Source organism: Aulostomus chinensis, chromosome 6, assembly GCF_037954235.1.
Source record: "Aulostomus chinensis isolate RoL2024-O1b breed Wild chromosome 6, RoL_Achi_v1.0, whole genome shotgun sequence".
In the NCBI taxonomy this organism is placed as follows: Eukaryota; Metazoa; Chordata; class Actinopteri; order Syngnathiformes; family Aulostomidae; genus Aulostomus; species Aulostomus chinensis.
The window spans coordinates 28184035-28211936 of NC_141325.1; the positions used below are offsets into that span (position 1 = coordinate 28184035).

General features: G+C 42.0%; 1 protein-coding gene across 3 annotated transcripts in view; it reads right to left on the reverse strand.

Annotated features, from left to right (window-relative positions):
• Positions 1–232: 232 nt before the first annotated feature.
• Positions 233–27902, reverse strand: part of gapvd1 (GTPase activating protein and VPS9 domains 1) — a 31962-nt gene continuing 4292 nt past the window's right edge. Inside the window, exons 2-28 of one of the 3 annotated variants that reach the window (XM_086207337.1) lie at positions 24793–25005; positions 24011–24278; positions 23331–23903; positions 23161–23244; positions 22909–23043; positions 21006–21198; positions 18532–18689; positions 18118–18247; positions 17570–17695; positions 16641–16814; positions 13028–13165; positions 11656–11790; positions 10872–10991; positions 10488–10565; positions 9378–9724; positions 9171–9258; positions 8369–8401; positions 6823–6894; positions 6603–6743; positions 5692–5818; positions 5488–5600; positions 4339–4498; positions 4024–4211; positions 3452–3665; positions 1682–1754; positions 1398–1595; positions 233–1095 (exon numbers count right to left, since the gene is read on the reverse strand). In XM_086207337.1, coding sequence (XP_086063463.1) covers positions 955–1095; positions 1398–1595; positions 1682–1754; positions 3452–3665; positions 4024–4211; positions 4339–4498; positions 5488–5600; positions 5692–5818; positions 6603–6743; positions 6823–6894; positions 8369–8401; positions 9171–9258; positions 9378–9724; positions 10488–10565; positions 10872–10991; positions 11656–11790; positions 13028–13165; positions 16641–16814; positions 17570–17695; positions 18118–18247; positions 18532–18689; positions 21006–21198; positions 22909–23043; positions 23161–23244; positions 23331–23903; positions 24011–24278; positions 24793–24977 — 4392 coding nt within the window. In that variant the 5' untranslated portion in view covers positions 24978–25005 and the 3' untranslated portion in view covers positions 233–954. Of the gene's footprint in view, positions 1096–1397; positions 1596–1681; positions 1755–3451; positions 3666–4023; positions 4212–4338; positions 4499–5487; positions 5601–5691; positions 5819–6602; positions 6744–6822; positions 6895–8368; positions 8402–9170; positions 9259–9377; positions 9725–10487; positions 10566–10871; positions 10992–11655; positions 11791–13027; positions 13166–16640; positions 16815–17569; positions 17696–18117; positions 18248–18531; positions 18693–21005; positions 21199–22908; positions 23044–23160; positions 23245–23330; positions 23904–24010; positions 24279–24792; positions 25006–27902 lie in introns of all 3 variants that reach the window. The other 2 variants (XM_086207336.1, XM_086207338.1) reach the window with 2 other exon arrangements.

The window sequence follows — 27902 nt, forward strand, 5'->3', positions numbered from 1 at the left end:
GCTGGGCTAAAACCCAAAGTAAATTAGCTACCTGTGCAGAGCGCCCCACATCAAGGCACTATTTTCAATCCTCTCTGAAATGCCGCCACTACTGTGCACAAGTCGACCCTGCATCCCTTCACCACCCCCACCCAGGGCTGATCATCTCTAAGGTGCCTTCTCAACTCCATCGCCAACGTAAATGGGCATGATATGCATTTTCTTTTCATTTAAAATTAAACAAAGCATTAAATAGAATTACAGAAATAAATACATTTTATTTGATATAAATATGTGGGCCCTTATGTCCAAATTGTCACTGACAAACGTTTGGGAATAAGATGAAGTAAACAATTCATGGAATAAGCTGCCCGACCGTTGGATGCACACTAACTTTGGGAGTACTCTGAATTCACCTGGGTGTTTCTCAGTGACCATCATCAGTGGTTATAATGCTTTTATTGAACGTTATTCTGTCATTTCATTGGAAGCCCTTTCCTCTCACTCAAGTGGGGAAAAAATCAGTGATCACACCAACAAAGTCTGGTCCCTTTACATTGGATTATCTTTTAGGTTGATTTACTGTCCAATCCGTAACAGTGTGTAATGATTGAGATATATATGTGTGTGTGTGTGTGTGTGTGTTTATAAAATTCCTAATACAGACCCCAAAAGTGAAACATGACTGAAGAGACAAAAAGATAAAAAGAAAATCCAAATCAAGTTAACATTTTGCAAACTTTCTCTCAAAAGGCCGTTTTCCCACCACGGCTAAAACCTGGATTTGTCCACATACGTACAGTAATATATATTTTGTCATCTTTCAGGGTCTCTGGCTATGTACAAGCTATACAAAGAAAGAGCCGGCCGGGGGCCAGCTTTCAGAAGCTGTGCGAAGGGAGCAGTTGGTTGGGAAGTCTCCCAGCCTCCCAGCTCCTTCCCCCGCAGTCTGCCCATACAGGTGGCTGTTCTGCTTCACTTGCGATCGTCGATGGTCTTAATGAATTCCACCGCCGCGGTGAACTGCATCCACCAATAGCACTCCTCCCCACTCAGCCGGCTGGCGTAGAAATTATTGATGTACTGAACGGTGGACAGCAGGCAGGGCGGGTTTGCCTGGAGGGGAGGAGATGTGGGGATGGGCCCACATTAGCCGCTGAGAGAATCTCACGCTACGCCATGCAGATTACAATCATAAATATGTAAAATATCTCCACACAGGTTAGCAGACGGGAGCCTTTAAGGTGCTTTGCAATTACAATATTTGAGGGAACATTTTTCTGATGATTATTCTTCAAGTTCATTCACATCAAGTCCATGAGGGATTAATAGCGGTGCCTTTAAAGTGAAGAATTAGTTCATAAACAGAAGTTGGAATAATTCAGCAGACACAGAGGCAAAGAGGAAAGCGCACTCACCCTGATGAGGACAAAGACGAGCACAGGAACAAAGTCATCGGCTCCAGGGACGGAGTCTTCGTTGGCCAGGCTGAGCAGGTTCATGATAGTGGAGCACATACGTAGGATACACTGGACTTTGTCTCTCGGGGTCTTGTAGGCGTTGATGGTCTTGATCTCAGACTGTGCAGAGGGCCAGGGAGCCTCCTTCAAGTAAACCTGTGGCCCACAAAACACAACACAATGATGAAATACTCGCTGAGGCTACGTGGAGCGAGGGAACTCTGTGAAAAACAGGACCGAACCTCTGGGATTTGAAGAGCTTTATGATTAGCCGTCACAACTTTTGAGAGCCGCTGGATATGTTCGTGGAAAAGCCTGCAGAGAGAACAAAATCACTGCGTTACACAAGAGTGACAAACCTGAAACATCCAACTTCGGAGCTCGTGGCTTTCTCATGACTCATCACCTGACTGCAACTAAAATGTGCCAACTAGCCTTTCAAGTTTATCACCTCACACTGAACTTCACAATTTGGGACAAACAGTGATGGGACTTGGAATTGCATCTGGAAGCACGTCTATGCAAGACAGATGCAGTGAAAAGTGACAGTTAAGAAACATGTTCACAGTGACGTGCAAAAGTAATTTACAACATTTTAAATGTTTTGAAATTCATGTTTGAAAACCTGACAAAGGTTGAAATTTCCAGGAATATTCAAAGTTGGAAACTCCATGGACAGATACGGGAAATAAACTGGAAATTTTGGGCTAGTGAACACTAACTGGTTTTAATCTTGTCATATGCAGACATAAATACCAACATTTTGTCTTCTCCTAAGCAGATATGCATGCAAACATACTCAAATTTAAATGATGTTTTTGACTCTGTCTATTGGGTAGAACTTAAATGGATTCTTTCATTACATGCAGTGGGCGTGGCCTATAAAGCCCTGCAGTAGAGTGCAAGATGCTAATAATCTGTGCATGTGATGGAAGAGTGAACAGTTTATAGAAATAACCCCAAAATGTCCAATTTGTTCCCGTTAATTCACATGAATTCCCATAGAAATGTTCAACATTTTAGGGAAAACAGGGAGCGCTTTCTCACCTAATGGTCTGGTCCAAGGTCCGGACTTTTTTGTTGTTGTTGTTACACTGTTTTCATTTAGTCCAGTAAAGTTCGCTTTCTCACTGCTATTATGAAAGCGGACCAAAGGAGCGACCTACGTCATGACGCAATTCACTGCAAGGTCTGCGCCTGTCATTGATTGGCTTGTGGATGAGCGTGCGTCTGACGTTACCGCGTCGGAAGTGCTCTGGCGGTGTATTTGTTTTGGTCGCAGCAAAGAAGTTACCATCAACCATGGATCCGCGGATTCACTTTGTCGTTGGTAGACGCCCCTTTTTATGGCATCGCGCGCCTTGTTGTGTGCCTGCCTCAACTTTTTCATTTTTAGGTGACATTGCTCCGCTGTTCTGTCAAACCCCCCCCCTCCTCTCCGAAAAAACACGAAACGTCTCAGAGTTCCGGTGGGTCTTCTCCAGTTCATTTTTGATTTCGTCCTCTGACCATATCTGAATGAAATATTTGCTTTCCTCCTCCCCCCAAGTATTACCACGGCTCATCTTTGCTTTGTTTATGTTTTTCGGCGGGAACGAGACGTTTAAATATGACGTGTATCCTGCTTTTGGTCCGATAGTCCGAAAAAACTCTTTCACATTACACAGCAGCAGACTTTGGACCAGGATAATCCAGACTGAGACCACCTCCTGAGGCAGGACCAAAGACTCGGTCCTTTGTCCTGACCGTGGTCCGGTGGAGCTTCACATCTGTCAATTTACTCCGGACTATCTGGAAAGTCCAAAAGTCCAGAGCAAACGAGGTAGGTGAGAAAGCGCTCTGAGATTCCTGAGCTGAACCTTTGCAAGCCCACACCCGACAAAGTGTCCTTTTATTGATTTTCCTCCACCAAAACACACGTGATGCAAGTGTGGAGGTCAAAGCAGCACAGCTCCTGTTCTGAGTCTACTAACCACACCAGTCAAACGCGCAGCCGCGCTGCAGCTACTCACTGGTCTCTGAGAATATCTCCATCCTGGTTGGGGTAGAAGGCCAGTTTGAAGATGCGGTTCATAACGCTGCGCTCGATGGCCATCTGGGCATCCTGCAGCTGGTCCTCACTAGCATACTGCCAAATGGCATCACGGGCCATGGCACCGTACAAGTAGCGCAGAAAATCCTCCACTGCTGCAGTCTTGTCATCAGCTGCTGTGCACCCTTGGAATGCTGCAAAGGCAGAGGTGGAAAAAAACAACAACTGATCACCAGTGCAGGATGTAGCTGCATCTTGTTGAGCAGGTCCCTAAAGGAGGCTCATGACACCCACACCACCTTCAATTAACTTTACTGAGAGCTACCATTGTACAGGAAAATTCTAGTATCTGTAATGTCCAGATAGCACACGATGAACTGTACAGTGTGAATAGTTGCCACAGCCAGAAAGTCATGGCAAATATTGTTCAATCTGCTAAAAAAAACCCAAAACAAAACAGAAAAACAAAACCTATGATCTGAGTTATTCTCTGTATTCTGAGGCTATCCTTGACTTGACAGCGAGCAGGACTTAATGAATATTTAGATATACCCTTGATGAAGTCAAGCATCTTTGACTCCATGTGTTCGAGGAGGAGCCGGACACAGACGGTGGTGAAATAGCGGTTAGCCACCTCCTTATCTCTCAGCACCCTCTGGAGGAGCCTCTCCAGATGGGCCTGGGAGGTCTGCAGACCTTGACGACACCTGGTGAGATAGGCTATGTACGGTGCCCGCTTCCTAAAGCAAACACGGGAGTGAGTATTAATACCACATTCCTTTACTTGAATATAACAACATGATGCACTGAACAATAAAAACTCAATGACGGACCAACAGGGTGCAACAAGTTAGCCTGTGAGGTTACCTGTAGTCCTCAGCGATGGCAGCTAACAGCTTCCTGCAGGTGCGTGGGTCAAAACGGCCGACACAGCGCGTGGTCTCCTGGATCTGGGCCATCTGGTTCTTATCCTGAAGGTTGATGGCCTCTGCGAGCTGGACCTTTAGGAAGCAGACGATCTCATTGTCTGGGAGAGAGGACAGTATGGAGGGCAGCATTAGACACACACACTCACATGCTTAGGCAGACAGACAGATGCCCAGGCGCGCGCGCACACACACGCACACACACGCACACACACACACACACACACACACACACACAAAGTTGCTGATCACAAAGGAAGGCTTGTTTGCTATCATCTGATCAACCTGCTGACCTCCGATGGGACTGATGACAGCAAAGACGAACTGCTATGAGGAGGTAGATCTTTTTTGTTTGTTTTTGCATCCTTTGAATTGTTTACCTGTAATTTATTTACAATTATTTATCTGTGCAAGTACGATGGTCTCATAATGTGATACTTTACCGACACCATAAAGGAATTCTTTTCATCCCCCGGCTTTTTCAATCTCGTCCCACTTAAAGAGGGGAGCCAGAGGATGGAGGTGGTGCAGGTCTGGTGTCTTGCTCAGCAGGCTGGATGCTCGCCAACATTTGGAGCTCACACACTGCTTCCAATGCAGAGTTGTCACTTAGACAGCTATAGTTTATTAGATAGGTCAAAGTAGAACTGCAGCTCAATACACTCCGCAGCACTTATGTATTCACCACTAGCTCATCAATGATGAGGCTCTAATAACGGCCAGTACAGATCTCCAACTAATGCTCTGATTTGGTCATAAATGCACTTCAACTTCTGGCTGCTGGTTTCGTGTTGGGCTTTGTGCTTAAAGGAACACGTCAACTTTTTTGAAAATATGCTTACTGGGCATCATTTTTAGAGCCTGACGGGCAGACAGAGACCCTCCTCTCCTCTCTGTGCATTACAGGGCTCAGACCCTCACCGGTAGCTTAGCTGCAGTCAACACTCATGGGCACGCAAAGAACATTTTTGAGAAGTTTAAAAGCATTTGATGACTCGAGACAGCCTTTTACTGCCCCACCGCTGGTGTTAATTGCAGCTAAGCTAACTAGCAGCGAAACAGTTAACGTGCACCTGTAGGGACTGCCTACCTTCAGGGTCCATGTGGTCAGGTAGTCCATTTCTCGTTGTTGCAGGGGTCATGATGGGCAGAGCCACCGAGTCGGCGGAACACAACGCCAACCTCAACTTCTTCTTTGCATCACTGAAAGACACAAAGGAACCGCAACAGTCGATTAGTATCAAGTAGGAAAAAAGCAAGTGTTGTTAATGAAGCAGACATTTCGTGTTTGGACCTGAAAGAGAACTTGGAGTCATGCTGGTGTGCTGTCTGACTGGCTGAGTCCGGGAGGTCATCAGTAGAGATGTTCTGCAGAGTGTCTTCTCTCGGAGAGTCGTGTACATTGTCCTCGACACAAAGATCTATATAAAACATACACGATAGCAGGTGAATCACATTCATCCCATACGTGGTGTGGAAATTTAAAGTCTAAAAGGCAGCGCGCATCCAACTATCATAAAATTATGATGAGATGACATGTTATGACAAGTGTACATCTCAAATCTGAGCGCTGCATCCAGACAGTTAATACTGCGCAGCTGATCTTCATAAAAGAAGCCACCGCATGATTTTTTTTTTCCATTTAATGATGAAATAATGACGAACGTGAACATAAAGACAAGGTGTGCCAAGGACTACGTAGAGCAACTCTGGTGTGTGTGGATGCTACCGGTAAATCAAAGCTCAGGTAACACGGTCAGTGAGTGAAGCTGGTTTAGTAGAATGTGATCAATGTAAAAACACTTTTATTACTTCATCATCATTTTATTATTATTACTCATGTAAATACTTTTGCCAATTGTTCAATATAAATGCTAATATTAATTTATTCTAGTTTTTGTTTGTTTATTTCATAAATATTTTCTTTCTTCTAATTTATACGATCCTTTCTTCTTCCCTCTGTAATGCGGCTGAAACTATTTAAATTTCCCCTGCGTGGGATTAATAAAGTATTCTTATTCTTATTATTATTCATGAAAAGGTAACAATGTGCAGTAATTCAAAGTATTGAAAATGGGATGGATGGTGAAATATATTGAGAAGCATCAAGAAACTGAAACTGACTCAGAGGGGGAGACGTTGAGGACTGGCGCCTCTCGTGAGCCACACAATTCTTACAATTACAAGGATGTGGTTTTTGCTGACCTCCTGTACCGTCGTAAGAAGCTCCCACTGTTGCCCCCTCACTCGGGCTGGTCCTCTTTATGTTCCTGTATTTGTCCAGGATGTCTTCAGCTGCCTGGGCCTGGGAGCCATGTCTGGGCAGAGGGTCATCTGACAAACCCGCTAAAACACAAGTTGCATTAAAAATTAACACAACATGATGGATGAGTCAAAGCAACGACGCTTTGTAATGAGGACGAACCTTGTGGGACTCGCTCCTGAGAAATCTCATCTTTCTCGTGCTTGTCCCTTTTCCGAAAAGCTGCTATTGGAGCTGCGGGGAAGACATGAGGGTTTAGTCAGGGGAGCGATGATAATTCCACCATTCCTGGATGAGAAGCTGATTATGAGTAAACTCTAGGTGATTCACCAAAGAATAGACTTTGGTAAACTGTGTGCGCTTTTTCATGGGCGAAAGGTATCACAGCCGATCAATCTGTATGAGGGATCATTCCATTCAGGAGTGTCGAGCGAAATTGCCAAAAATGCTTGAAATGGTAAATAAAACCATTGGTTCATACCAGAATATCACAAGGATTTAAGGTTTAGGGTTGGGCTTTATGACTGCATGCAGCGGCTGGTGGTAGAAGAATAGTGTCCAACAGGTTTGGCCTATCAGTTTCCACCACAGAAACTTGTTCCTTGAACGATTCTCATGATCTCATCTTGTGAATCCAGCTCGTGGGGTAACATGGTTTGGGCAAACATAAGGGAGGAGAGAAAAGCACTGCAACCAACCCACCGTGAAGGTATGGAGTTCGCTGTTGCTTATATGAAAATATCAAATAAAAGACAATCACATGAATAAAGGGTCTCGCTTTTTAAATCAATTTTGAGACTAATTACTGTAGTATATACCGCACAGATGTCCAGATACATTTTTTTTTCTTTTTTTGCCCCACAATCCCACTCTGCATCATTTAGAATTTGGGATCTATGGATACCAAGTACAGGTTCAATACTTCTAATTTCCTAGATAGTACAGTTACCCAGGGTCCGCTTCAGGTACTTTAGTTATTGAAATCAAGGTGTTTATTCATAACAAATGAATAGCTCTACATTAAGAAACAATTCCAATCGAACAAAGCTGCTCATTTATTATTCCTTTTTAAATGTATTTGAAAAAAAATAAAAACATCATACAGTTTAAAACCAAAAGAAAAAAAACTCTTTATTTTCTTTCTTAAATTGAAAAAAGCTGCAAATAATAAGACAAAAACAAATGTTGGACTTTTTTGCCTAATTAAAATAAAAGACTGACACAATTTAACAACTGTCAAAAGAGTTTGTGATTAAGTGTTACAGCTCTGAGTGTAAAATAATCGAATTCCAATCAGATGAAATGGCTTAATAGACTCCAGTTGGATTTGGACGACCCTACGGTTTATTATATATACACCGGGAAAAAATATTACAGACATACTGCCCAACCCTTGTTCACTCAAACGCAGCATAGAAAGTTCAGTCAAAACAGTTAATAAGCTCCTCCTACGAAGGTTGATGACACACAGGAAACACCGGGTTGATATTCTGTACTCTCCACAAAGTAAAAACAGCAAAAAAAACATGTAGCAAAACAGGGTGATAAAACAGATGCATGGATGACAGGTGTGGGCGTATGAACTCAAGCTACACCATGTCACATCACAGCTCTACAGCTCTAAGGCAACATCTACAAAGCAGCATGGCGCGCAGCCACCGGCTCCGGCAGTAAAGCTAGCGCAACGACAACAGTATGAAAGTGTTACCTGGGACATCACTCTCAGCCGTCCAATACAGCACTGTGAGGAACACAACAGACAGGGTTGGCCTATCACACAAAGCCTGCCACTCTGCAGGACTGTGTGTCGTGCGCACTGCAGAGCAGCAGGACAAACACAATGGAGGCTGGAGGTTTCGGCTTCATGGCTCTCGAGTGTTCCACGTGCACACAGTCCTCCATTTTATGAATATCAATTGAATGTTTACTTAAGAAAGACAATTATCTCAAAGAGTAATAAGCAGTCATTCAATGTGGGCACCGCTCATTACTTCCCAGACAGATCTATGAGAGATGGTTGTAGAGTACAACTGCAACAAGAGATGTGTCATCTATCAGTGCTGATGACAGAGAGGTCTATCTAATGACCATTAGCCGCTGGCTGACAGCACTGCTGGGAGGGCTACAGCCATACAATCTACACAGCTAACGCTCCTCTGATGACTGATTAGCTTCCAACAGTCTATATAAATCTACAGCAAGTGAGACGTGAGAGAAAAGGGACTGGACATGTCTCTGGAGTAACTTCAAACAACAAGAAACATCATTTTACAACAAGAACATCAACAACAGTGCGGACAACATAGATCATCATTCTCTTTCTCACTTTATAAATTGGTTTTCGCTCTGCTCTTTAAAGTGTGATATTTTCTTGTCAGTTGTGATTAAGAGAACATTTCTTCAGGAAAAAAATAAAGGAGCGCTACAATCAAACATCACTTTCAAATGTGGCAAAGTTGTTCATCAGTTAAGGAAGGAGGAGATGCTTAAAATGACCGAGAGCTGCTTACCTTTAGGAATGGCTGACACAAATCGTTTCTTCCACCATGGTCTATTGCGATCTGACTTCTCATCATCACTGTCTTTTCTGTCTTCGACCTTTACATGGACAAACACCAAATTTTACTCAAGTAGATCTTTTATTAAGTGAATGGAACTGCTTATCATATAAAAGTTGATTAGTATTTAGGCAAAAAAAACACAGCTGCCATGGCTACCTCTCCTTTCAGGGAGTCCTTGCTGGGGGATGAGGATGGTCCTAAGGCAAAGGCTCCTGCTGGGTCACGCTCCTCGACTGCAACACGCCGGTTAAGGCCAGGGTCGCTTGTGGGTCGACGGCCTGGGCAAACAATGTCAGAGCTGCGGCTGCGGACCAGCCTGTCAGGGAAGGAGTGGCGCTGCTTCGTGTGCTCTAGCTCTACCTGGGCCAAGCAGTGAGGCATGAAGAGAGAGTGGCGCGTCTCCTGCCCCAGGGCACTGGCTTCAGGGATGGGAGGGTCCGGAGGTGGGTGAGGAGGCCTGGCATAGTGCACTTTTGGCCTCACTATTGTTCCAGTGGAAGAACCTGGAGAAGTAAAAGTCAGAAAATAAAACAGTAGGTGAATAAATTTAATGGAATTTTGCCAGATGGAAATATATTTACTCTAAATGGAATTAAATTAACTTACTTTCCACTCAACTAGACAAAATACTTATATAAGCAGATAATTGCACTTAACTGTTCTTAATGCCTTTAATACATTTATGGAACTCTACTTGAAGATTGAATCAAGTGGGGTTTTTTTCTGAACCAGAATATATCACAGTTTCTAAAGAGTAACCGCTAAACACTACGAAAACAGCAGGAAAAAAAACACACTAAAAAGTGGGGGAAGAGTGCTAAAGAGAGATGTTAGTGGGAGATGAGCCCTAGGTGCAGGCAGGCCACCTGTTCCAAGGGTAGACTCTGTCTTCTGAAAAGCTTCCAATGGCAGCCTTGTGCCATGAGCACAGTGGGACAAGGGGACAGTGCCAAAGAGCCTGGGGTGAGGTCTCTCAACCTGTCATCCCTTCACCTTGCCACAGACACACAGCCACTACCATTCCTCTAGCAAATATTATCCACCTGCACCCACACAAGATGGACAAAGACTGGAAGCACATCATTTGGGACACTAAATGGACCAAACTAAACGGCATTTCACTCCAGCTTCTACTGTGCCCCGCAGTTGGGTGAGGGGTGCGGGCAGTCTAAATTTTGCTGAGCGTGCAGCATCCGGGTCACAGGACTTAATGATACTCATTTGAAACTCTGATTAGCTATGGAACATTTTGGGAGGGCAAATTACCTTCACCAGAGGAGAGGGGATCGAACATGGCCAGCAAGGAGTCAGCCTGCGAGGGTGGAGACGTCAGATGGTGTACTCCTGTTGAACACGAGACGTTATGAGATAATTACATAAGAGAAACCAATCGCGAATACAAAAATGCTCATTGCTGTTCGCTTAAAAGAATCATCATATGAAGCCTTCCAAACTTCCCTCGTGTCATAATTACCCCAAAGAACATTTAATGCTGCGCGAGAATTAACTGTTGAGAGCTGAGAGTGCAAATAAAAATAATGATATTAGTATTAGTGACAGCTGTGGCAGTGACAAGGATTGATTGCTCAGGCTGATTTTTGACCACACTAATGGTTTCGCTAGCCTAGCAGGGATGTGACACTCTCCTACCATGGCCTGACTCCTCCCCATCTGGACTGGTCACAGAGTCCTTCCCTCCAAAGTCTGAGCTGCACTCTGACCTCAGATCCTCGATCTTGTTGGGGATGTCTTCAGAGGTTGCACTGATACCTGCAGCAAAATAAAACAAACACAGCGGTGTTAACCTTGAAGACAAAAGACACTCAGTGTCACCTCAGTCAACAGTGAAATGCCTCAGCTTGGCAACTGTCGAAAAATAGTAATGATTAAAAAAAGAACCTGCGTGTTGAGAAAGAGAATATTTTTATATTTAGACTATACTGTATCTCTCAGATGGGAACCCAGTGGGAACTCTAAACTGGTAGCGTAAGCTCCCATGGGTTAGTGGAGAGGCAGAGATAAGAGTGATCATCAGATGCAGACTATCCATCGGCTAGATCCCTTGGGACTTTTTCCCGTGTGCCGAACCCAGAACGTCACCGCTGGCTTCTTAATCTAGGATACTACTTCATGCATGTCAGCCTCAAATGTCCAGCTGAGCCTACGGAAAGACAATCAGCATTAACCTTTGTGTCATTCACAAATGTTTCCACTGACCCCACCACACTGCTGCCCAGTAACATCACTGTTCTAAATGGACTGCAGCAAACCCGGATGGATGCTGAAGTGGGTTTAAAACTAAATTCGTAAACTTGTACTTTCAAAACAAAGCAGAGTTTAAATCAGAGGTAGACCTGATTGTTTCAAAGACAGTAAACACAGTGAGAGGAAGTAACCGTGTGAGAAGAGGGGTTGGAAAAGGTAGATTTTATACCTGAGACAACGCTGAGACCAGGCGTGCTGGGTCTCGAGCTGACCTCTCTGACCTCTGTATCATCAGAGGTGCTGCCAACTCCTGAACAGCTCTCCAGCTCCTGCAGCCGCTCCTCCTGTTTCAGGTCTGGGGCTTCTGCAAATGTATTGAAAAAACAAAGCACACAAGAAATAGACATGAACAGGACCTCTACACCAACAAGACATCTTACTCACAGCATTGATTTAAACTCTACGGTACTCATGGCTGTTGGCTACAGATGATGGTTGTTCTGTCACTCCGCCTGCCTCTTCTATTACAATTATTGGTAAGTCAAGCGCGCACATACGCATGAAATCAAACAAAGCATACATTATCATGTATAATAACTGCCAAACAAAACCATAAAGCTAGTGCGGCCAATTCTTTGGCTGCCCAACGGAGCTATTGGGTCAAACCCAGAGGCTCCATACTAACAGCAGTACTCATTTGCATGCTCGTTAGTAATAATGTGTTGGTGAAGTGCTCTTCAGAGTGCAGTTTTCTGCTGCCGAACCATGAAACAAGCGCTCTACTCGAAGAAAGCCTCTGATCATGATATTACTGAGCAGAACAGGAGCAGCAAACGGAACAAAAAGCAATCAAGACACTCATGCATGTCATTTCTACACAGCACATATTGAGATGGTGTACATGTTCAATTAACATAAGGTACAGGCTTTTCAAGGAAACACTTAACGCTGTTAATAAAGCACTTTGATGCAGTTTTCACAAAGCAGTGATTTTCAAAAGCCTTAGTAAAGCGCATCATCTCTCATTAAGAAAATGTTTGTATTCATAAAGCAAGAACAAAAGAAATCCGTGATTACATAGAACTGTATTTGAATTGACGCTGATGTACAATTCATGGATGTTTAGTGATTACCGGTATAACAAAATAAAAATGCGCACACCAGTCTCACAGCAATGCAATGTGAAGTCTCGCCAAAAGAACTGACACTATGTAAACTGACTGAGGACAGCTGCTGTCCTTGTGCTTCCCTCCCCACTGCTCCACCACAGGTGCAAACACACCTGGTGGTCCCTCCAAGGAAACCATGAGCTGCCTTTTACTGGCACACATGGATCTGCCCTGAAAGACAGGCATGTGCATACAAATATGATGACAGATGCGTGCCCACATTTTTGGTGTGGAACGCAGTGCAACCACACCTGGTGTCCCTACCCCCACGAAAATGGGATAAACATGAATATGCATGCATGCATGCATGTATGCATATACGTGTGCATGCAAACATTTATTTACAGTGTTCTGGGGGTGAAGTTCAGGAATTGCAACAATAGCCAAAGACAACAAACAGACCAAAAAAAAAAAAAAATCCTGGCAAGCCACCTGAGTCACTGGGCAGGACCTCCACGCTCCAGGCCTCACTAGTGGTCTCCGAGATGGTGGAACCATAGGGGTCCAGAAGTACTGAGCTTGAGCCAGGGAGACACAGCAGGCTGCCAAGCATGTTCTCTGCAGCTGCCCCTGAAAACAGAAAAAACACAGTTAACCTTCTTCTGCACCGTTAAACAGCTTTTTTTTGGTCTAGCAAAGTGTTGAAACAGCAAGAAGTCACCTCTGTAACCACAAAGTCAACTTGGGGGCGTCTTTTTGTTCTCTACCAAGTCTCTTTTTGTTGTGCAGGCACGAGTATTGATTCATATTCTGTAATTAGTAGTAATAAATTATTCAGAGTTTCAGTATGAGCGGAACTTGAGAATGCCACAGCTGAAATTAGACCTTCTTCAGCAGATGAAGTTTTTTTTAGATATACTCTCAATTAATATTCAATTGAATAATGAAATCTTTAAAAAAATTGGTGAGATTTTCATACAGCTTATTTTGTCCATCCAAAAAATATGTATTTACATCATAACAACAATGTTCTCAACATTTCAGAAGCAGAATATCTGCTTGACAGTGACACAAAAGATCAATTCTCAAAACAGATGCTGAGCCTTTTTTTCATTGACTACTTGCGTGATTCTAGCTGTATACTTAATCCATTAATTTAATGTTTCACATCTTAATTAAAAATTGAAGTGTTCCATCAGATTCACACCTTAAGCTCTGACTTTTAAACAACATTGTGAAATACCCTGAGATAAGCAAAAACACAAAATAAACCCTGACTAATTTCAGAGGTGGAGAGCTTTGCATACAGAGACACAGAGAGGGTTGGAGGTCCTATATTTCATGCAGGGACCCGCATGCACATATACCACTGTGCCAATGGTCAGAGGTTAATGGTAATATCTCACCCAGCCCTGGCCTCCAGGGCCCTGACTTTGAGCTGTTGATTACGCCTAGCATTACTCACAACCAAATTACTGCTTTCCCATTAAGTCCTCAGCACAGTGTCCCTTCGTCTCCATTTGGAAAGACACAACTTAACAAGGCGGAAGAATGAGGAGAAGTGGGAAAAGAGCAAGTCGGTATGAGCGGTAGTCAATAACCAAGGCTCAAGACCAAAAAGTCGGCCTGCGGTAGCTGCACCCCTTGGTCCATCATGCTTCCACTTCATGGCGCACACACACCATGAGCACGAATGCATGCCAGCGCCCGGCAACAGTGTGTACAGATGTTGGCAGGGGCAGGGCTTTCATTGGCGGTAGGAGAGTTCTATCCCGCTGTCCGTGTTTACAGTCTTCAAGGTAGGGGCGCAGAGTACTTGTCTTTCAGGTGGATGATTAAATGAGTGGCACAACAAGAAGTGAAACAATTAGAATTTCTGCCTCATTATCATGGTAATCTTATCAGTGGGATAATGAGGTATTAATGGATATTTAATGTGCATCTCATAACCCAATCCCTTGGAGAAAACACATAAGGAAATCGCTGTAAATTCACTTAATGATGGAAAAGTCCCCCAACGCCATATTCCGAAGAATGAAAAATGGTGGATGCAAATGAGAAGGAACCAAGGTCAATAAGACTGCGGGGACTGAATGAATGTCAGAGAGAGAGAGGGATAGAGAGAGAGGGGAGAAAGATGGGCAGGGGCGGGTTATGAAGAAGAAGACTGAGAGAGAGGAGTCAGAAAGATGGGGGTGTGAATAACACGGAGACTCAGATATTCTGTCTACATATGGCTTCACATTAAATGACTGTTCAAGGAGCTACACAGCCTGCTCAGACTTCCTGCCAGATTTAGCTCCGCAGAAGAAGAATTGGCCTTCTTAAATCTATTGATTATTCTTGCAAATAATCATCATCAAACTTCCTCGTTCTGCATCTTAAACATTTTGTGTAAATTGAGTACACAAATTATGAGTTTAAATAAAGAGTTTCAAAATTTAATAGAGTTCTTAGCAGGTGTACTTGTTTAAGCTAAATCCACTGAAGCGTGTATAAGCAGGGATTAAATTCTGCTGGAACATGTCATAGCACGTTCTGGGACCTCTGAGATTGAGACCGAGCGCCTCACTTCTTTATCTGTTCTGTCAAATGTATGTTATGCCATTAAAGTTACTCATGAGTTGCATGTTTTCTTATTTTGTATGCAGTTTAAATCTGATTTTTAGGAGCGAGCAGAAAAAGTGTGGTGCCGTCTGAATCACACGATTGTTAACTTGATGTGATGTCACCAAGTGGGCAAGCAGAAGATCAGATCTTTTGATATGGCAGGGATTTTTTTTCCCCCATCTCTCTTCATATTAATAATGTTAACATCTTTTTTAAATTCTCTTGAGGGTCTTTAGAGTTGAGTACTGGATTTCTGGTATGGATGAGGCCCATTCTGGATCATAAAGTATTGCACATTCTGTTTTGTTGTCTTGCACTGCAATATTTGAATCACTGTGTGAGGGCATGGGGAAAATGACCCAAGCACCTTGTGACCATTACACAAACACCAACAAAAATGAATAAGTAAAAAAAAAAAAAAAAAACTAAACGCGCTGGTTACCATAAATGCACCAAGTTTAGGAACTCTGTTGAATTTGAGACTGAACAAAAAATATTCTAGTTTCTTGTACCTGGAAAAAAAACACTGAGACAGCCAGAGTATAATCAACATACAATCTCCAGAATTAAACGTAAAACTGAACATTAAATTAATTCAAAAAGAGGTTATGTCTGATGAGGTGGGTGCTACTTCTCTCTCGACTTGGCACTCGTGATGGATGCAGGTGTTGTTGATTATAAAAAATGTATTTGGGTGAGGGATTAAAAGTGGACTATTATCTTTAAAATCATAGCAAAATAAAGAGGGAGGCAAATTCTTAGTGTTAACTTGCACTTCCTCCTGGTGTGTTTCAGACGTGATATGTTTTGGTTTGTAAAGTTCATTTTTTTTGTTAAAGTGTGTGGGCTGTTATTGTTTGTTTTTTGTTCCATTCCTGCTTGTTTCTAATCACGGGTTGAAAATAAGGTTCATCAAAACTGTTCATAATTAATGGCAGTCAGTTAAAAATGATCCACAATCACAGAAACTGACCAAATGAAACATTACAGCGTTCTGATGTATTGCCCAGACCGATTACAAGCTCTGAGTCAGCGTTCTGAAGGCATCGTCAAGAGCTTGGGAACATGACGTTGAACGAGAATTAGTGAGTGCTGAAATTTCCAACTCAATAAAGTTATTCTAGTCCAAGCTGAGAACTTTCGATTCGGTAATGAATCCTCTAATGATTTACAAATATAAATTAAATGTAATTAGCATTGATTTTCAAATCCCATCCTTCTGTTATGAGAAAACACAGAATAATGGTTATATGTATGGATGTGGTGAAGTACTGCTGCACTGAACATCTTTGAGTAACCTGGGCTTTATAACTGCCCTTTCATGCCATTTCTTCTGTGTGCCACAAGGTGCTGACATTTCCCTAAATCTACGAGTGCAACAGTAATAGAGGGTCTTCAAGAGGAACAAATGAATCTAAAAATAAAGTACCACACTGACTTTTCAGGCAAGTCAAGTGATGCAGAGAGTAAAGCTTCTCACAGGAAACAAACCCACCTGCTATTTCCTGCAGCCGATCTTCATCCATGTTGGGGTCAAAGTCACTGCCCAGCACATCGGTGCTCCAAGTTTCGCTGACTGTCTCAGAAATATCGCGATCATCTGTCAGGCCCATCATGTCTCGGATCTCAAACTTGCGCAGTTTATCATCCAAATTGTCCTGAGTGGTGGCTGAAGAAGATATTCAGTAAGTTAGACTGGATCTGCTCATTTTTATCTGTCTTCAAAACTCCAATATTAAAAAACTGCATGAATTTTTTGAAACGGTTGTCCTCGAAACCTTGTTCTCGTGCTAAAATAGTCTCAGTAGTCACAGGTACTCCTCCACAAAACTTGTTTTTTGTCAAAACACTAACACATCCTTCAGACATAAACTTAGCAAAAATTACAGTTAAAACAATTAATATGCTTCCAGTAAAGCTGATAATGCCTGTGGAAATTAAAACTTGGGAGGTACTAAAAATCTCCACAGAAAAATTGTCAGAATAGGAGGAATAAAGATGATACACGTAAAGTTACGGATACAAAAGGAGTAGCAATGGAATTGTTGCTTCAAAAAGAAAGCAGAAACTATCCTATACACAAGGCCCAGCCTCACTTTACCAAAGGTACCACAGATGAAGTGAATAATAAAAACATGAGGACTGGTTGCGGAAAAATGCAACATGACATCGGCTTCTGGATCTGTAGAAAAAAAAAACACAACAGTGACAGCATGTTTTTGTTTTTTAATTTTAAGATGATCTTGTATCAAGTAAAAAAGAGAATAGCTGGACTCAAGTCATTCTCATTTTGGTGAAAAGTCCTGCGATGCCTTTATTGTCGCAACACAGGTTTTTGAAAAAGCCAACACCTCCCTCCTCCCTTGAATAGGAGGCAAAACCATACAGATCACTGCTTTTTACCACCACACTCTTAGCACATACCCTGCTCATGTTCCAAAAGCTGCAGAGCCTCCACCCCATTGCTCCCCGATGGTCCGGCTCCCAGCTCCGAAACAGACTCTCCCTCCAGGTCCAGAGATGACACAGAGTTAGAGCGATTAGATGGACCTGCCCGATCAGATATAGGTGATGAAAAAGACAAAATAACAGCTTGCTTTGCTTATGTCAACATATTTTAGAACAACCTGCAGATAGATGGTTATGACTTCAGCCACATTTTGCATAATCCTGCTTACAAGTTGATTTTCAGGGATGGTGGAAGTATATATGTGAATGTACAATTTTGACCTTTTTATTAATTTCTTGGGAAACCTTGTTGAGAGGGAAAAAAATATATTTACACAATATTTAATGTATAGGACAATACCTAGTAAGAGTTAAGATCCAGTAAACCAAAATTTATTTTCAGGGAAGGGTGACTGCGTGTCATAAAAGGGGGAGCTTTTGGCTTTAGGAGAGGTCTGCGCTCTCCGAGAGTCCCTCTAGCATCATCATTTTTTGCTTCATGCATGTGAAGACAGCGGACTGACCCTCTGAGATTCCTTCCAAGTTGTCGCTGCAGAGGGAGAAGCGCAGAGTTTTGTCTGGTTTGCCATGGAGTTTAGTGTCATCTGCATGGCCGTCCCCCTGGGCGCCATCAGGCATCTGCAGGTTCAAAACCTGAAGTGTAGAAGAAAGGGGAAGAGTACTGACAGTAAACAAGTGCCTGCATGACAAAAATGTCACATATTCATTTTGAGGGTTTGATCTAGAACAGGGAGTTAGTCTTCCGTGGCATAAAAGGGTTCTTATCACTTGCACATAACAACCACAGACAAAGCACTAAAATGCATGACACAAGCTCGCAGAAATCATACCCTCCTTCGGTGACAGGAAAAAATATGACATTCAATTTATTACATCAGCTCTCCTGCAAATGAGGACATTAATTCAAGTCACATTACCTCATTCTCTGACATCATTCCAGGGACAGTTTGAGGACCAGTTCCTAGAGATATCACCAGCACTTCCTCTGGCACCAGCTCCTGCAGAGACTCTTGGGAGCTAGCCTCTGCCTCCCCCTCCTGGGCTATGTTGGTACGGCTGCGACTGCGAGCAGCTGCTGCTTGGTGGATTGCAGAGAATTAATAAGGGGATTGTTATTTAGGAATATATGAAAACAACAATTGTTATTTCTGTTGTAAACCCTAACATCTTTTGTTGAATTTAGGAGAAAATATTGAGGAATAAAATCACTGTTTAGCACAAAAGATTATTAACAGTGACAGTTTATGTGTCCAAGTCTTTATTCAAATGAAAAAAAACACTGATCAGCCGGACTATTTAAATGACATGATTAGCCCAACAGTCATAAACGGAATGCATAAAAGGAGTAATTTGATTGAAGTTCATTTCTGTCAGCAAAATTAAATTGTCTCATTCAGAATGAGCAACATCGGAATGTGTTATTCAGAGGAAATACCAACTGATGCGCTTCTACATTGTTTATGGGATTAAAAAGGCAGCCCTGACAGCTTAGCAATCACCTGACATTCAAACCACAAAAAAAGGCAAGTATTACATATTACAGCTCTATGGATTTATGTGGTTATTTTGCAACAGATTAATTTTTTCTTTATCCATTTGATACAGGCCCAAAATTATAATAAAAAAAGAGGTAAAATAACTGCACAAGTAGACTGAGATTCTGGATTGGTTTGGATGTCTAATATTGACTACTTCAAAAATGGCCTAAATATTTACATACATTCAAGACATGCAAACACATTACACTCATTCTGGGTTGTGTAACTTTTCTTCAAGGGGAATTTTTTTTATCTTTGTCTGGATTTAAGTACAAAACCAGCAGGAGCCCCTTTGTAAATCTTGAAAAGGGATGCTGGTTATGTGACACTTTACAAGAGGACAAGAACTCAGTTGAGAATTTCTGAGCTACCAGAAAAATAACCAAATAAGGAATTAGGGATGCACCAATACATCAGCCATAAATTGGTACAGGTTGAGTGAGATGGCATTCACAGATGTCAGTGGTCAATGTTTATGTGCTGATGTGAAAGATACTAAATATCATTTGAGGAATATGTAGGATTGATTTTGTGCTCAGAGATGTTGTGATACAGGGCAAAAAAAGCTTTAAAATAGTCACTTTGGGGGAATAAAGATCAACAAAAGCATCAGAAAAATCCCACGGCTATCAGCCAAATTCTTATTCTCTACAACTGCATAGCCCAGAATTTCACATTCGGCGCATTACTTTGGAGAACCAATAATATCTCTCAAAATCAATGTAATTACTTCTGCCCTTGGTGTCTCAGAGATGAGAGAATGTCATACGTGCTATCAAGAACACAATCACACCATTGTAGAGCCAATATCATTAGGTGGTGTAGATAACTTCAGGAGTGTCGCCTTAATCTAACCGTTATTTTAACTCTTGCACAGACCAGAAGGAGGTAAGGTGGGTGACACATTTTTCTTTACTCTATCCAGGAATGAAAAGCAATATTCTGCAGAATGAAGAAGCAAAAACAAAATGAGTGGAATATCTTAGCCCTAATAATGAACCAAAGCACTGTGTGCAGGGCAAAGCAAGCATGGTCAAAGCATGTGTACGAGAGCAGTGTGAGGTGTCAGTGGCTAGGTGGGGAGACTACTGTGCTGCTTGCTTCATGCACTGATGCTCTAACAGCAGTTGGGTGAAACAACAGATCTTTCAGTTCTAAGACAACAGACAACGACCCACCAAAAGGGGTTACTAAAGGAATGTGAGCAGACAGAGTGGTAGCTGTGGGGTCCCAGGATGTTATAGCAGCTAAGTGTTGTCCTGATCATTCATTGGCAGCAGGAAGGAAGGAGAAGGACAAAGTACAGAGAGTGTATCTCAGAATTTAGTATTTCAAGTATCAACTTTTGCATCACGCTTTCATGTATGAATGTCATATTTCAGAGAAGCAAGCACAAGTGGATCATTTCTAATTAAGAGGGAGTTGCTGCAGAATCATTTGTCTTGAAAATGCTAATGAAGGTGGTCTATGCATCTTTTCCATCCATTCCAATTAAAATGAGTTCATTTATATTTGGTAATTTAATTGGTTGTCATTTCTGTAATTGAGCCTCAATCCAGGCCATGCTAATTATCTCCATAACAAGCTGAGAAGAAGCTCATTAGCTTCCTATAAAAACGCAGGCCTTTGACTAGCCATCACCACTCAGCTTGTTTATTTTGCTTCTCATTAGGCAAAATGTTACAATTTCATCCTCTGGTTCTGTGCTCAAATTGGGACATTCCAGTAAAGCAAAATGGCCTTTGGATCTGGACAAGATGACTTTACAAGAGGTTGCATCACATTGAGCATGTCAATAAATCAATTTTGAGGACCAAAGTGACAGGAAGTGGAACAGTCAGAGGCTGTGTTACCTATGGGGAGTCTATTCTTCTTGTTGGCGGGAGTGGTAGCAGGGGAGAGCTGGGGGGTGTTGGAAGGGGTTAGTTCCAGACTGTTGCTCTTCACAGTTCGCGATTGGGGCACATTAGCCAAGAGGGTTTCCAGGGCCATGTGCTCTTCCTCCCGAAGATGGTCTCCCGCTGTCACACTACGCACAAAGTCCACCTATGCAAGTTAAAGAAAATAACATTCACTCTTCTATTTGTAGATCTGAATGACAAAGAACGCCATTGAGTTGGCTGTAACAAATATTCAGAGAAGAAACAAGGTTGTATTGTAAATTTAAGACCAGTTTCATCACGGACATGCTACTGATCAAACATTACACTAAACTTTCACTGATGAACTTCAGAAATAAGCATGTATCATGTCTAAGAGGTACTTTAACGCTTCTACTTTTGTAATTTTTATTTATTATCATTATTATTATTTATCGTTAGTTATGCATCCTCCAACAAAGGTGCAACCATTTCTTTGCTGCAGAAACAAACGTATTTTCATCTGGTTGGAGCAGCACCAAATGAGAAACTGCTAGTTCAGGCAATAATTTGATACCACTATACAATAAGTCTCCTTGTATTATTATTATGTAAGATGAAGGTATGTTATACTACAGCATTACTATCCACCTAGGTTATATAGGCTATCAGATCTTGCTACCGAGATGGAAAAAAATGAAAAAGTACGGCATGCCTTCATCTTGCCAAACAGTGACCCCTCATCGATGTATGGGAAATTGGGTTGTAAGTCATTTACAACTTTAAATTAATGGTTCAAAAAGTCTTAGCAATGCAATTAATAATGCACTTAAGACAATTTATCCATCCATTATAAAGGAGAGACTTACTGTAAAGTGTTGCCAGTTATCTATTTTAAGGGTCGTGTCATTGTCTTCTGCCACCTTGGTTTGTAATAGTTTATTAGGGGCGAAGACCCTATTATGTTTGCTCGACACACTCGTTTTTTTATGCTTTTCATGCTGGGAGAGTTTTTTTCCGCTGTGGCAGGCTAATCAAAAATCATATGACCAGATTTTTTTTTGTTTTGTTTTGTTTTCCGAGGCAGGAAATTTTACTTTCAGGCCATATCTCCCAGTCGTACCATGAACAATTCAAGGGCTCAAAATGAAACCACTCAAGAAATATCAAGCAGCCATTTCATGACCATATAATACAACTAGGCACACTAGAGTGACCTACTAATATGCCCACCATTTATTATATGTCACCATTGTGTATCCAAGAATTTCAGTTATCTATCAGTTCAACTGACGCCACTTATACTTCATGTATGAGATCAGTGTGGAACCATGCTATGTAGGACCAGGCAGGCACGTAGGCTTAGACAAAGCAGAAGAAAAAGAAAAACAAATGCTTTAAGTTGATTACTATGTTCCTTTGTGCTTCTTAGTTCAACAATAAACTAAAACAGTGGAGTCAGCACAACAGTATAGCACAACTGATGTCGTCTGCATGAAGATTTACAGCTGATGGTGCATCGAAAGTCTTTCGTATCCACCAGTGCAGCTAGAGGCAAAAAGTTTATCTGGAGCCCTGAATTCTGCTTGACCTGACATGAAATACATACAGTAACACAACATGTATCCAACATAACTGCAGTTTGAAGACTGATCAAGTGAAATAGTGTGACAAACACAGATCTACACAGGGGGTGATTTAGTCCATCAATGTACAGATGTGTATACTTTCAGAGGTTTCAAGGTAATATGCAAATTTATGCAGCAAGACGCTCAAAAAACATTTCAGACCTCTGTAGAGAGCACCAACCTTGCAGGGTTTATAATGAAATATGTATTGTTCCAGGGTGGAATAATTTGCGACTGACAAATTGGGCCTAAGTTGTAAAGGAACTCACCAGTGCCAGCAGCTGATTATGAGTAATATAGACTGCAGTCCTGCTTAAGCCCTCTAGAAGGTTCATTGTAGACATGGGCGGGGTCTCAACCGCTCTTCCTCCAATCACCACATCTAGAAAGGCAGCTACACAGCTCTGGAGAAACAGATCAATAATGTTATGTTGTACAAAAATATAACTTGCTTAATCTTTCATAAAAAGAAACACATTACACCAGTCTCACACAGCACAGTTGCAACCTGCATCACTTACCTTATCAAATTTGGACAAACAGCTTTTCCGCCTCGGGTCTGCATCATCGTCAGCCATGGCCAACTGCTGCAAAAGCTGGCCCACCTGTTTAACAAATATGCAATTAAAATCTTTAGTACAATTAGACCCATATGTATATGTTTGAAAAGATTTTTCCCAGGGCCACTTACCTGCATTAGGTTGAAGCGGGCCACTTCATTGATGGGGGCATCAGAGATGATACCATACTGTTCTGGGTTGACAATAGCCGGACAGATGAAGCAGGTCAGTAATAGGTCGGTGCACATGGTCCGCACCTCCCCCACCTCCAGACGCTCCATACATGACAATGTCTTGTACATCTGGGACACAATCCAGCGCAGGCTGTGGGGAAAGCAGTAGGTGTTCTGCTTCAAGTAACCAATAAACTTGTTGACCAGCGCAACCAACTTGGCCTCATTGGCCTCCACAGCTGCCTGCACCCTTTGCTTGTAGCCCTCTGAGCCCTTCTCTCCAAAGCGCTCCTGTTGGGCTGGAGTAAGGCGCTCTGTCACTTTGGCTGGGTCTGTCTCCAGGTGGTCTTCATCCTCCACCAGCAGCTGCATAATGGGTTCATGGAGGGTGGCAGTGAGGAAGAGTTTGGCAGAGTACAGCCCCTCAGAGAAGAGCTTGAAAAGTATGCTGAAGGCACAGGTTCCCCGTCGTAATAGGCGGCGAGGGTTGTCACTCTCCTTCAGCTCAAACTCTATCAGGTAACGTAACACCTGCGCAGTTGTAAAGAAACAAGATTTATTGGGCAAATCAATTTCGTCTTACTTGGATGTTTACACAAATTTTTTTAAATGTGTAAAAAAGTCAAGCAGGGACAAACCTGTAGCAGGTAGCTCTCATCCTCCTGCATGATACAGTTGCCATAAAGAGAGGTGAAGACGGTATGGATGACCCCCTGAGTGTGCTCTTGGTTCAGTCTCTCTCCTGCCACTAGGCAGGATGCCACCAGCCTGGGGTTCTCCCTCAACCGCGCCAAGAACTCACCATAGATTGTCTCATGGAAGCCCAGGGTTTTGTAGCCATCAACAAACTGTGTGTCTTCCAGCATCTTGGCATGTTGGCAGCACTCAGCTGGAGAGGCTTCCGCACTGCAAAACAAACACAAGAAAAAAAAAAAGTGACACAACATGTTGTCCAACCTAGTTCTGACTGACTCATATTCACTTTCAGGCGTGTTATTAAGCCATTTCACATCATGTGATCGGTCGAGGGCTGCTTTGGCTCTGTATGCTGTGCAAAACCACCACAATGTAGGATCCAACGTCAGCTTGTATTGGTGCTCCTGGGCTTAGGAGTGAAAGAACACTTGGTGTTTCAAGTCTTAAGTGTTAACCCAGGTATCAAATATAGGACAGTTTTCGGAGCAGATGTAAACAGTCGGATAGATACAGGCCAAAAATCTGAACTCTGCAGCAAGTCCTGCAGTGGGATAGACTAAATGTTTCTGCCTGCTATTCTAACCAAATCCTGTATCTGGCCCTGTCCTTAAAATGTGCTGACATCGCACACTCAGAAAGTAAGTAAAAAGGAAAAAAGCAACGCATTACCTAGTCGGTTAAACAGTTCCTTTTAACGTTTTAAGACCCTGCAGGTATTTCTGACCTAGTGAGAATGAGACGATCGAGGTTGATCCGCTGCTGCTTGGCAATCCAGGCAGCACGGTAGAGGCGCTCAGCTGTCTTCAGCACATCACCGTTGAGCCTCTGGATCAGCTGCCTCTCTGATGCTACATACAGCCGCTCTTGCTTCAGGTGGTGGGCCAGAGTATGGATGTCTGGCTTCACCATCTTCACCAGCTCACACAGAGATTGGTAACTGGGCACAAAGGAAAGAACAAACCATAACTGAGATAAATAGGAGGAAAACAGACTGAACAACTCAGAATTATTATTGTTGGCATTAAGTTGTATGATGAGGCTGCAATAAACCACACATTAAATATGAAACAGGGCAAAAAAAATACATAAATACTTAAAATTCAAATGTGTTCCTGAGGTAGTTCTTTTTAAACTGTATATGATTCACTGATTCATAGTTTTGTTACACAGAGGCTTCTCTCTACTTTTTCCATTTGCTTCTTTTTAATCTTAAAAAAATTTTTAAAGACATGCCTTACATTTTATTACAAAGTTGAGATCAAAGTGGTAGCAGCAAATTTTCCTTCCCGTTCCGTCAGAGGACTTGAAAATGTGTTAAAAAAATGTTGATAAAATTACAAAGAACAAGGCAAAGTACTAATGAAGAACTGAGCCAATATGACTCAGTTCTCCAGGCACTACATGATACAAGGGCAGGAAGTGACCCATTAGCAGTCAGTAGGCCTCACACATTGGCCCAAAGACAGAAGCGAAAGCGCACATTGTCACAGCTTCAGAAGACACTACATGACAGAATATGCAAATCACTCTCCCTCTTCATGATATACATGGCCAAGGCATACAACCCGAGCTAAGTGCATGAAATCTGAACGATTTCTTGGGGAATCCTTCGCACAAAAGTCTCTTTGTGTCTGGCTGCTAACATAGCAAACACAGATTTAACTGTGAAGGGAGTGCTTTGGGAGGGGAATGAGCCTCGACTGGTGAAAACTGCCTTCAAGCGAGAATGACTACAAGGCAATGTCACTGCTCGCAAGCTAGAAGACAACCACATCATGAGACTTGATATGCCTAACAAATTCAATTGGTTATGCAGATTTACACACATAATGATAGGCTCTACAATGAATTCCCATGGCAAACCAAGAACTAACAGTGAAAACTCATCTCACATTACTGAACGTGCCGATACGATGGCTGCTTAAATCGCACTCAAAAAACGCTTGTTCAAACAGCTTAACAGGTTCCCAAGCAATATACTTGCCACTACGTTGCTAAACAATAAGGGCCCCACCAAGATAGGATTTTTCAGCCTGATACTGATTTTAGAGCTGAGAAAATCGCAGTTTGCTGATATGTGCTGCCGATAAACTGAATTTTTGCAGGACAGAAAATAGTCCCTTTCTGTGTTCACCAATCTTGCACTGATATGACTATGTATGTTAAGGCACAGAGTCAGAAGGTACAGGTCAGAAGACCTGGAGAACACTGCTGGACACACTTTATTACAGCATTTTTAAATCATTACAGACATTGGTTTTTTTTTAAAATGTAAAAACAACTTTTAAAAATATTGCAGCGTATCGGAAAATACGATACGATGTATCTGATAGACTTTTTTTGCGATTGTGATATAATAAATGAACGGTTTCGTGAGCCTACTTGGTTGCATAAAAAAAAATACTAAGGCATTTTATTACAGTAAATAAACAGTAATTTCTGAAACAAACATGGAGTACTCTTCAAAATATTAATTGGGCTTGTTTTGCTTAATAATTTCATTTTATATAATTAAAAAGGTTGATTGCTCGTTGATTACCGAAGCAGCTCTAGTCTCGTAAGATACATTTTTTTGACCTGCATTTCATTGCAAAGCGCTTTTTTTTGTTCCAACAAATTAAAATATAAGAAAAAAAATGTCATTAATGAATACACCGTTTGGTAATCAAACTTATGAACAATAGTGTGGTGTCACAGCACTGCCAAAGGACAAATATAGAAAGTATATATTTGGTAGTATGTCGGTGAAGGTTCTCAGTCTTCCAGGTCATGGTAGCCTCAGACTTCAGTCCTAATACAGAACTGAAGAAGCCCCTTGGATAAGAGGTGAAACGTCTTCTACACCAAGAGAAATCCAGTTGCCTACGCCTAACTCGTAGACTATATATTTGGCCTTATGAATTATTCACAGTTTTTTGGCTTGACACCAGAGACAGCATGTCCCTACTACAGCAGTAGTTGCTGAAGGAGTGAGTGAGTGAGTGAGTGAGTGAGTGAGGAAAAAAGTTTGACTGAAGGAGAAAATCTAAATGCACCTGTGCAGAATCCTCTCCTACGTTCGCTGGGTGATACAACACGGAGAAGAAGAGAGCTGCTCATTCATATTTTTGTCACACTAAAGTCTCTCAAACGTGTAAGATATTGTTTTTCTTTTACTGTTGAGTTTTAGATCTGAATCTGCTGGACTGTAAGAGCTGAAATATTGAAACAAGCAGGACTGGCAAACTGTAATTCACAGCATTCGTGGCATTTAGCAGCCCATAGCGCACTGTTCTTGTGTTACAGTAATACTGTAATTTATGAAATAAAGAGGAACTGATACTCTAGTAGGCAGCAGTGTGTTTGTCACCTTTGAGCCTCCTACAGTATCCAGGGTAACCCAGTTTATTTAAAGGCTCACTACTCTTGGAGAAGCCTTTTTATAACCCGACTAACACACAAATCAAATACCTGAAAACATGTATGACAAGTTTTATTCTTACAACCGCATTTAAAACATCTCTAGCTGAACCATGTCATGTGTTCCTCTGCTTCAGTACTAATACAGACACTAATATTTCTGAACCACCACAAAAAACACAGGAACATATCATATCCAGGAATAATAACTATGAACACAGCTAAACACTTATTTATACAACAATTTCTCCACATTTCATCTCTCTGAGCGGGTGCCAAGCCATATAGTGGGTTTCCCCCCGTATGTTTAAATCTACTCTTCCCCTATTGTTGCAGTTACAGTGCTATCAATTTTATTCATTTTAATTGACTGTAAATTAAGTTAAATATATTTAAATCACGAGGGTTTTGGGGGGGGGGTTTTTTAGTCGTTCC